General features: G+C 44.2%; 2 protein-coding genes and 1 pseudogene across 2 annotated transcripts; 1 reads left to right on the forward strand and 2 right to left on the reverse strand.

The window, feature by feature from the left end:
• Positions 1-356: 356 nt before the first annotated feature.
• Positions 357-1,177, reverse strand: LOC136458812 (late embryogenesis abundant protein 14-like; annotated as a pseudogene).
• A 4,038-nt stretch (positions 1,178-5,215) lies between these two features.
• LOC136458813 (protein PLASTID TRANSCRIPTIONALLY ACTIVE 7) lies at positions 5,216-10,490 on the reverse strand. The gene is made up of 4 exons (XM_066458734.1): positions 10,336-10,490; positions 10,132-10,224; positions 9,225-9,577; positions 5,216-5,656 (listed from the first exon to the last, which is right to left on the reverse strand). The coding sequence occupies exons 1-3, from the start codon at positions 10,468-10,470 to the stop codon at positions 9,245-9,247; spliced, it is 561 nt and encodes a 186-aa protein (XP_066314831.1). The 5' UTR covers positions 10,471-10,490; the 3' UTR covers positions 5,216-5,656; positions 9,225-9,244.
• Positions 7,780-9,203, forward strand: LOC136458814 (uncharacterized). The gene is made up of 3 exons (XM_066458735.1): positions 7,780-8,221; positions 8,302-8,354; positions 8,591-9,203. The coding sequence occupies exons 1-3, from the start codon at positions 8,158-8,160 to the stop codon at positions 8,696-8,698; spliced, it is 225 nt and encodes a 74-aa protein (XP_066314832.1). The 5' UTR covers positions 7,780-8,157; the 3' UTR covers positions 8,699-9,203.
• Positions 10,491-11,531: the final 1,041 nt, after the last annotated feature.

An 11,531-nucleotide genomic window follows, 5' to 3' on the forward strand; every position in this document is an offset into this window, starting at 1 on the left:
TCGTCAAGTACAGTCGCGGCCGTGGCGTCGCCAACAAGGTGGCTGCGACATGTCGGTGTAGGGAATGTCGTGCAGGTGCCCGCTAGGTCGTCGACGGTAGCAGCAGCGTAGGCGCGGACAAGTGGCGACGGTAAAGACGGTGTGGACTTCCCGTCGCTGGGACATTGGCGGCTACGGTGAACCTCGTACCTTACGCCCCGGCCCCCACCTTCCTCTTTGTAGCGTTGCACAACGAGGACCCATGAATCAGAAGAACGGTTGGACATCCCCGATTAGAGCGTGGATCAAAAGTCCAATTAGTCGTTGGGCCATCTGGTAAAGATCAATCTACCACTTCAGTGTTGACACAATGTCAAACGAGCCCTGTCCTGAAAAGGTTACGACCTCCACAGAAACAGAAACGCAAACACTAACTCGAAATCAAACCTAGGTGCGACCGTACACTGAAAATTTAAAATGAAAATGGGAACTTTGGAACCTAAATGGGATCAGAAACTTTTGAAACAGATACGGAAACACTGAAAGTGTGGCTGTCGTCTACCAGTCTTCTAATAGTCCCTGCCAGGCTTGCGGGTGCTGGTGTCCTTGCCGGCGTTGGTGGTGGTGCCGTCGTTGTTCTCGCCGGCCATGCCGAGCGAGTTCATCACGGCGTCCTTCGCTCCCACGGCTGTGTTCACAACCGTGTCCTTGGCCCCCACGGCCGTGCTGACAACCGTGTCCTTGGCCCCCACGGCCGTGCTCACCACCTTCTCCCCTGCCTGAACAGCCGAACGAAGAACACGCTTGAGATCGATCGAAAACCCCTCCCTTCTTTGCAGTAGTAACGATGGAGAAGTTAATAATGACTAGTATCACGTGCATCGATCTCACCTGCTGCAGGAGGGCGCCGGTCTTGTCCTTGCCGGCCACCACGGTGTCCTTGGCGTACTGCGCGGCGCCGGCGGCCTTCTGCCTGGCGGCCTCGGCCGTCTGCGCGATGTAGCTCCCGGTCTGCTGCGCGCCGTCGGACGCGCGGTGCCGCGGTCCCTGGCCTCGCAGGCCTTCTCCCTGGTGGCCTCCGCGGCGCCGCGCGCCTTGTCCGTGGCGCGGCCAGCGGCTTCGGAGGCCGCGTCCTTGGCCCGGTACGCCCTGTCTCTGGTCGCCTCCCTGGCGTCGTGGCCCATCCCCATGGTGCGGTCCGCGGCGTTGCGCGCCTTCTCCCTGGTCGCCTCCCTGGCGTCGGACGCCTTGTGCTTCGCCTCCCGCCCTTTCTCCTGCGCCGCTCCCATCACTTGACCCGTCTTCTCCTGCAATGCAGCAACCAGCGCGTCGGACCCAAATTGGAAGAGAAGCACGCGGGCACGCGGCGCGAGCAGGCCCTCTGCCTCGTGATGCGGCCGTTTGGTTGCGCGCGCGCGCCGTGGTGCTTGCCTAGTCGGGGTTACGCTTGGAGACGGTCGTGGGCCTGATGGGGATGCAGGGGGAACAATACGGACTCGCGGTGCAACTGGCTCGGCACGGCGGCATGGATCTACACTCTGTCTTGCGCAAACCCACGGCACGAGTCCGAAGATAGATTTTTCTCTCAGTTTGTTTTATTTAGAGCAAGGATACTTCTTCGACTCGAATAACGAAACAAACAAAGAAATTAAGGTCTTTGCTTTTACTTATAGCATTCTTTCTTTTAGAAAGAACTAAAATTAAAAATAAGAATAGTGCGACTTTTTTTAATACGGCTAACGAATGGTTCTTACCTTTACCTTTTTTTAAAAACCGGGTAGCTTCCCCATTCCCGCTTAGGCTCCGTTCGGTTACAGCGCTACGACATGAGGAACAGTTCCGGCCCTGAAAAGTTAATCAGCTTGTTCGGGAGGCCGTATCGTATCGTGGATTATTTACTGCTGGCTGGTTTGGTGTGAGAGAAAAACACTATTCCCAACTGAAAATTTACGATCGTTTACGAGTAAGCGAACAGGCTGAATATAAATGAAACTACCATCCGGCCTGAAATTCTTCCCGGAGGTCATTCCCCGGGAACCGAACAGGGCCTTAATTTTGGGCGAAAATACGCTGGGCTCTGGGATCGATCCTGGGTGGCCAAGCTCGCGGCTTGCGATGCTGACCAAACGAGCAACTCGCTCGTTCCCATTACCTTAACCTATTGATATTTGAAAGTACTGTAGTTTTTTTTAGTGGAAGTACTGTAGTTTTAGGAAGAGATGGCTATACGGCTGTACTGCAGCCCAAATGGCTGCAAAGCCGAGCAGGTCCATAGTCTAATATCATATCTAATCATCCAACTATCATGGCATTTTGGTTAGTAACTTACATGTATCTTATTATTTTTATTTGATAAATTACCATAGCTACCCTTTGGGCAATCGCTCGCCGCAAATTTGTTCCAACAAAATTGGGCTATGAATTAGGAAGAGGATTAGGAAAGAGACTGACGTGGTGACATGCATGTAGTATATACGAGCAGATGACATCCGTTCCGTTCTGGATTGATCAAGCCTGCCTTGCACACGAATAATTCGCGGCCCACGGAAAATCAACAGCCATTTTTTTTTTTGAGAAACTCAACAGACATATTAATCGGCACATCCGACGCCGGTGGAAAACGGGCCGGGCCGTCATCGGCGCGCTTGACAACGCCGAACCACCACGAAATTATTGATGGAACCACCACGGCGGTGAGGAGCCACGCCATTCATAATCGTTGCAAAGAGCTACGGAAATGCTCCCTACAGCGCGTCTGGACGGACGACTGACGGACCGGACCGCCCAGCCCTGCTCGTGCTGCGCGCTGCGCGCTGCATGCCTCAGCCCGCGCGCCTGTAGACCGGAGTGGTGCCTCCGTGGCTGCGCTCCATCCGCCGATGAGATGCCCTCACCGGGCCTCCGTGCCGCCGCGAGCTCAAGCGCCACCGCCGATCTCCGCACCGCCGTGAGCTCCGCAATGACAAGTCTCTATTCATCGAGGCAGCGAGGTGACAATGTTGTAAGTGTATGTTTAAAGTATTTTCAGATGTTTTAGAGGTATCTGTTTTATATCGATATTGTAAAAGTAGATCGAGATGTTGCACATATTACAATGGCTATACACGTATGTTTCAAGTATATGTTCCAAATGTTTCATCTGTTTCAAATGTATGTTGCAATGTAAAAATAGATCTGAATGTTGCATATATATATATATATATATATATATATATATAGATGCAACATATATATATATATGCAAGTGTTTTTCATCTGGATGTTGCAATGTTTGCAATAGCTACACACGTGTTTTAAAGTTTTCTGGTGGTTTGCAAGTGTTTTTGACGTATGTAAATATGTTGCAAGTGTTTTAGCTATTTCAGATGTATGTTTCAAGTGTTTATCCGAATGTTGCAAAAATAGATCGAGTGTTGCACATGTTGAATGAGACCCACTTGCCACAGCCGCTTACTGCAGTTGCTGGGACGCTGTCGAGCGGGCAGACGGTCCTCATGTGCGGTTGGTGACGCGAAAGACATCCGATGGTATAGGCCCTGTGTGGGCACGCGAAACGAGCAGAAGCGGAAAATGGGATGTAAGAAAATAGGCTAGCACGCTCGGGCATCCGTCCGAACGTCTAAATGCTAGCATCTCCAAAAGAGCTAACAACACTATGGAAACAGATAACATTGCATCTGCCCCTAATCTCAGCTGCCACCTCTACGAGCCCTTCGGTCCCGAGGAAAATAGATCGAACACAAAAGATGACGAACCAAAAGCAAATAAGCACAGCTATGGTATCCTGATCCTCCATGATACTTGTAAATGCTCACGATACTTGTGAGAACGACAAAGAGTGTCATAGATCTAATCTAGCTAAGCCATCGAATGCCCTGGTGATTTGGATGTACCTTAAAAGTATTATTGTCTTATTTTCTCTCGAACAAATTTCCCAGTTTCTTAAACAGAAGAAACCGTGAAAATATATCTACAGAAACAATAGTACAATTCTGGCATCCTATACTGTCAGTAACAAAGTTCAGGCTGCTATTGGATCAAAGGATTTTCAGGATCAAAGGATTTTCAAAAGGAAATTATAGGAACCGTAAAACGGAGGAAATGAAACTACAATCAGCATTTGGATTGGAGATGTGTGAATGGGTTTCACAGACGAGTAATGAGGACATAAGATGTGTCATTTGTGCTATGAATGTGATGTGCATGCGTCTCACTCTCACCATGGTGAGATGGTTACTAACTTGAACTTGTGTTGTGTTTATTGCACTATGCCCACAATCTAGCCCCATTTGCTTTCAGTGGTAGATGGCATGTCCATTGACAGCAAGGCGTCTACGGTGACTTCATCAATCTTAAGATTTACCGGTCCAACTCAGTTCTTCGGAGGTGTACATGGGAGTAAGATGTGCGTGCGTGAGTTTATAGAGGTGAGTATGTGCTCGTGTATTTGAGGGTCTATGTCTGTACTGGTTCTCGAAAAAAATCTAGCCACACTTGGATACTATAGTGTGACCCTTTTACCTATAGCAACGCACAGCATAAGTGCTAGTATTTTTAATATTACTAATGATATTATAAAGCTAAAAACTTAATTATGGCTGATTATGTTAATTTTAAATAATATGACCAATTATATATATTTCATCTGTTACAAATTATAAGTCATTCTAAGTCAAAGTATTTTAAGTTTGATAAAAATTATAGAGATAATTATAAAGATTTATGACATCAAATAGGTATACTATGAAAATAATTAATGAAAAATCTAATGATACTTATTTAGTATCATTAGTGTTACTATTTTATTATATAAATTTGGTCAAAGTTAAAATGCTTTGACTCCACTAGAAAGTTAAAATGACTTATAATTTGGGATGGATGGAGTATTGTAGCTTTTTTTTATTTTGCTATATTGTTTTTTCAAAATCATTAGATGGATACTTATAAACAATAAAGTTAATTGGATATCCAAATGCTATCCAAATTGTTTTAGTACTTAAGAATATCAGATCCATATCCATATCCAACAAAAAAATATGGTAAATAATGACATTCATATCGCTTTCACGGATATCCGATGGTTTCCGCCCCTACTTCCAGGGTGTCGATGAAAGGGGACGCAACGAATAGAATCATGCAAGGACGCTTCCAAACTTTTCCATGACAGAACAGGAGTGCACCCGTTATTTGGTCGGGCATATCAAAAGTTGAGTTTGGGATATGCTTGTTTCATAAAGGAGAAGCAAACCTTCACTGCATAGATTCCTGCAAAATGGGAACAATAACAAAGACCAAATGGCCCATAAGGTTTATAAAAAAATCCCGATGGGGAATGGCTACTGGCCCAGCTTTCACTTTCACATGGTTCTCACTGCAGATCGTCATTTTAATGCTTGCTTAAGCAATATGGTCTCCTGTTAGCACTGAAGCAACAAATACAACCGCCCAGACAGAAAGGCTTTGTTGCCTTCGCATTGCATTAACACTTCAGATCTTATTGCAACACTTCTGACATATAGCACCTTCATTCCAAGTTTTCCGAGCATTTGATTACGCAATATATTTCAGAGAATTCTTGATTCCTCCCAACTGTAGAGTGTATAGTGTATACAACATGACTAAGCCCTCCAGGACTGCTTCCTTCTGAAAAGAGGCTCCCAGCTTGAGCTTTATGATCCTGCACATGCATAAATGTAATGATGTCAAATTAGAAGCCATAAGCATGGCGTCGTGCATTAGTGATGTTAGCTTTGCTCCACTGGACCCAGTGATTTCTTGTGAGGAAAAGAAATCCCAAAATGGAATACCACAAAGACAGCATTAACAGTGACCCACGAATATCCTGCTATCTCCCTATCAGAAATACAGGAGATAGAAAGTCAATCACCATCAGGGAACTGCCTGAAGGCAACAAATGCTACCGACATATCTGAGCCTTGTGCAGCCTGAGCTGCATGAACTAGAAATTTGCCTTTCACAGGATTTTTTTTAGAGTTTTAGGGCTCTTCCCCAGTCTTAGCATTAAGCAAAGACACAAAAGGTTCAGATACAGCATTCAGGTGGAATACACCTGTCCAGAAAGTATCCTTCCACAGGAATTCTAAAAAAAATGTATGCATCTAAAACTAAAAGGACTTTTAGTTAGGACATTCCGAACATGATACTCTTACTCTATTCCAAAGTTTGCACCAAGGGCAGGAGATTGCTTTGAACTTCAGAAACACACATGTTGCTTTGCCCAAAACATGTTGTGCGACAAGCATATAAGGGAGTTGCCTCAATGGCCAAAAGGAGGCTTCTAAATTTAAGTAAGAACAAATAAGTAACAATTCATAGTTCTTTTGACTATTCTAATCTTATTAATGCTATGGAGTGATCAAGAACAATGGGACACCTCCTGTATGAAACAACTTTGGACAACTAAGCACTAAGAAAACACAATTATCACCATGCTTTTGCCTGGAGTCAATAAGAGTGTGCAATCATTAGCTCGTGCGCCACATCCCTCCAACTCTGTTTGGAGTTTCTTATTTTCCTATAAGTAAAGAGCTGCCGTCAGTCTAAGTCAAATACTTGCACAGCCACCTATGCATTCTCACATATGTAACACCAATGAGGATATGGTATGATCCTGACATTTTCAGGTCACAATATATCCTCTTTGCATGTGCAGTCATGTTGTTCAAGACGACCTTTGTACGTGATGTCACACAGCATGACAACAAGGTAGTGGGGTTTCCAATTTCTAAAATCCAGCCACACTTGGGCTGTGAACAACTAATGGCTAGTCTATAGTAAAGTGGTGACTCTGAAATTGGTTTCCTGTTGCTTGCATTTTACTCTCGCAAAATCTCACAAGTGACCAAATAGATGGTCAACTTCATAGAGGTGCTCGCTGCCTAGGATGACATAATGAGCGGCCAACAACAAACCTGCATCTTGGTCGTAAGCTTCCTAATTTGCACAGTGGATATGTGCATGGTTAGGTCATAAAATCTCCCATAAAAAGGTGCATATGATACATAGCAGAAAGACAACCTAGACACGCAACAAGACAAATCCACAGAATATGTATGCGCATATGTCAATCCTATAAGCAGCACATGATAGGGAAGATCTCAAACAGGACCCCCCACAACCAAAATTAACCAGTAATTTTTTTCTTTGATGGACGGGCCTTTTTTATTAAGGTGGAAGGGCATTATTGGGGGGTACTATTGCACTTGCACTTGCAGTTCCCTCCAATTCCGTTATGTTCCCTCACTCCACTAACCTCTTACACACTGTGGCATAGCAGTCAGTGTGCACTCACTCCACGTACTATTCCAGATCCTTTTGCTATGCATTTAGCCATTTACCATACAATAGTGGGTGCACTGTATACACTTTTGGTTATTTGATATATTATCACTCAGATGCTCTGTTATTATACTAGTACAGCAACATTTTGGTTATCTGATACACTTTGACTCTTAAATGGATGCTCCAATTTTATACTGATAGCAGATCTTCTTTTTGGTTATTTGATATAATTTTGACTTGTTAAAACGGATGTGCTGACTGTATAATAGTATTTCAAGTTTTGAACTACTGAAAAATTATAGTTAAATGTGATCCTGATAAGATGCAGAGTCATGCCACAACAATTACTAGTATAGAGGCCTGCCATGTAACCATCATTGCATCATCATCATCATTAGTTCATCACAGAAAACGCTTTAATGCTCATAAAATAATAGAGATCCATAGAAGTTAATCTAATCATGCATTCATGACCAAAGAACTACAAGCATACCCGATGCTATGTAGCATTACAAGACTAAGGTATCATTTCATAATCTTGTACAAATTAGAAAAGTAGAATACAGAAGACATAGAAAACGTATCAACTACTAAAACATGATAGGTTTTAGTTTACTTTGGCCTTAGTTACTAGAAAGGCAGTACAACTTCTAAAGTAGCTTCTGCCAAGTGCCAAATGTAGTTGACCTTGTGCTGTGGGATAATGTGTTTCATCATAACCCTGTAGCAGAATCATTACTGGTAGGCCATACCTAATGTTACAACTTATTTCATTTTTAGCTGTCTCAGCCAGCATCCATGTATAAAAGGAGCAGAAATGTGATATCTCGTCCCCATGAATCCTCCTAAGGCAATAACATACCAGTAGAAGAAAATATGCCTAAAGACACTTTTGCACTCGGCATCATCATTTTAATTCTTCTCTTCAATGTATCTGCAGGTATGTGGTTCGCTCTTGCTTTATAATAATTGCTAGACCATCAATACCATACCTGAACATGTTATTTTGTCTTAATGCAGGTCAAACTATAGTTATCGAAAATGATAATGTTGTAACTGCAAGGTTGACAAAGGTCTGTCGACTGTCCTCCTCTGTTATTATTTAAATTTGAGATATAGAATCAGCAAAAATCTTGTCATCTTCACTAAGTAATGCTTGAAAGAATCATATAGCAATATCTTATAAACTGACAATAATGATGAGGCCTGTTGAACCCTAAAATCATGTCAACAAATATCAGAATTTTATGTTCATAAGTTTCTTTGCTCATTAGCTTAATCAACGTATGCTTTTATCCTCTGAATACAGGGGCATAGCAGAAAGATCCTTACAGAGGTTCAGGATTATGATTATGGAGGGGCAAACTCTAGGCATGACCCACACAGAAAGCCTGGGATTGGGGGCAGGAATGGCTAGACCACTAAGCTCCTTATTATACAATCTGCATATAATTGTGTGAAGATGCTACTACACGAATGAGGTTATATGAGGGAGATTATTCTCTTGCTACAGCTAACCTACGATACAAATATTTGGAACCCTGTTGTGTGTCTTTATGTATCCAATTGGAACAATGAGCCATATAGATACTTGGATCCGTCTATCCGATAAACAGTCTAGCGGGATGAAGTTGAGACTAGTTCATATAAATGGCACCTATGTGTACTTTTTTTGGCACCCAAAAAATGTGTACTGCTAATTGCTAAAGCATACTTGAGGCAGTGCATCATCTATGAGCCATTTTGTGAGGTGATAAATGTAGCATGATCCTTGTGTGTTCATCCATTTTTCTTCAAATTTTGACTAAACAGGCCCTCTTGCATATCGATTGCCACCACACTCATCTCACAGGTACAGCTGATGAAACAGACAGACTGAAAAAGCAAAAGGAAAAACTGTACAAAAAAGAAACGACTGGTAGTAAATTGGCAAATGCACTTACCAAATAGCACGTGATTTTACTCAGTTTCCTTCCTCTTTAATGAAATAAGGACCAGGCTTGATAGGATAAGGATAAAGGTAACCCTCAGGCCGAGAAAACCCAGCTTCATTCATGCGGTCACTGAGAACATGCAGTATAGGCTTCTTCAACCCATATTCATGCCTGTTCTTCTCAAGATAGGCATTAGCTTCTTCAGCCACCTCCATGGTGAATGCAAATCTATTCTCTTGAGATAACATTAGCTGATTAATGTCCAGGCATACGATCTTCCCATTCTCCCTTACTTTTCTCACTTTCTCTTCTAAGAAAGGGATACGATCCAACTTGTAACGTAACATGTCATCTTCTTTGGTCTGCAAGTATGATATATATAGTTAAGTGTGATGCATAGATGAAGGTCAGTAAACGTTGTGAATTCAAAAGGGTGATAAAAGATTGTCCCACGCGCATAATCAAAGACAGACGTGAATGCTACAGAAATTCATTGCAATTTGCATTCTATTCTTTATTTCTTTGCATAAACAACTGTGGTGTGCCACACTTGTGCCTGTCTGTTCACTTAAATGAACCAAGGGTGAATAAGGCTACAATGTTAACCCAAAAGAGAAGTGGGAATTGTCACTCGGAACAGCTGGTGCAATAGTACTGATGATCTTGGAACTACAACACCGATGATGCTTTTCAGGCCTCCTGAACTGCTAAACACAACTGTTCCATCCTTAACAGCGAATGGAAAAATATATTTCTATACTGCAACAGGGAATGTCGCCCTCAAATCTTGTATAGATTACATAATCTTCTACTTCCAAAATTTGATAGCAAACTTCTCCTTCTAGCGTGCTAATTGGCTACCATGCCGAGTGAGATAAGTACGAAATTCCAAACATTGTTTGGTTGATGCAAATACCAGTTTCCGACGACGCCACACTCGCCGCCCGCTGCTGGCCCGCCCGTCCCCACCTCCGCTACTGCTCCCAGAGTCACTATTGTTCTTCTTCTTCTGTGAGAGAATGGAACAAAACAAAACAAGGGCAAGTGTGTGTGAATTGGGGGAGGAGTGGGAGGAGAAACAAAGAGAGACGGAGGAAGTTAGCTCCGGTTGTGCGTCCACCTGGGCTCTCATGGAGATGGTGGCGCCGCTGCGGCCGACGCTCCTGCCTGCTCGCGAGGAGAAGGGGAAGCCGGCGGCCAGGTGGCTGCCGTGGTGGTGCGAAGCGGCGACGAAGGAAGCCATTGCCATAGCCATTTTGCAGGAGAGCCTCTCACGGTCCCACACCTCATCTGGTTCCCTAGCGGTTTTGGCGTTGGCTGCTGGCAGACGGCACAGGTCCGTTGGGCCAAAAGTGATCAGACCGCGATAGTTTCCCTTGGGTCGGCCCACGACGGTGTCGCGCTGGGACCATGGGCCGGACACTGAGAGGGGTCGCGCCGAGTCGACGCAAGGACGGCACAGGCGCACCGCGCACAGCCGATCCCCATTCCCGTCCCCATCTCGGCGAAGACGACGAGCAACCGTAGCAGCATCGATGGGCGTGATGGGGATGCTCAGGATCTTCGTGGTGCAGGAGCCGGTCGTCGCCGCCTCCTGCCTCATCGCCGGCTTCGGTAACTCTCTTCCCACTTCCCCAGTCACGCCTTCAGCACGAATCCCTGATCCACTGCTCTGTAGCCTTATGTGTGTGCATTACTGATTACTCTACTGCGACCTGACCTCCCGGATGCAGGTTGCGTTTTATTCTTCTGCCATTCAAATCTGTTTCGTGTTAAATGTTTTTTGTTGGCTGAGCATAGGTCTGTGTTGACAGAGGCAAGTGGAACCAAAAAATACTAAATGGTAGTTTTGTTTAGCACTGACTGTAAGAGATCTGCAACTAGGACAAAAAGGAGGGGTGATAATGGATCACCTTGTCTCACCCCTCTCCTGCAATGAACAGTTTTGCCAGGCACACCATTTAGTAGAACATCTGATGTTCCAGAAGAGAGAATTGCTCTGATCCATTTTAACCATTTTGGCCCAAATCCTTTTGCCCTGAGAACTTGGAGAATTGTTTCGTGCTCTACCTTATCAAAGGCTTTTTCAAAGTCCAGCTTTAAAATGATTAAATTTTTCCTGGATTTGTGACAAAGGTGGATATATTCAAGTGCCCAGGCTAGACAATCTTGGATTGCCCTACTTTTGATAAAACCATATTGATTTTTGTGTATCAGCTTCTTTATGACCTTTTGTAGCCTGTTTGCAAGGACCTTTGTCAAAACCTTGAGAGACGTGCTGAGTAAGGAGATTGGCCTGTAATCTGACCGTATCTA

This window comes from Miscanthus floridulus, chromosome 6, assembly GCF_019320115.1.
Source record: "Miscanthus floridulus cultivar M001 chromosome 6, ASM1932011v1, whole genome shotgun sequence".
In the NCBI taxonomy this organism is placed as follows: domain Eukaryota; kingdom Viridiplantae; phylum Streptophyta; class Magnoliopsida; order Poales; family Poaceae; genus Miscanthus; species Miscanthus floridulus.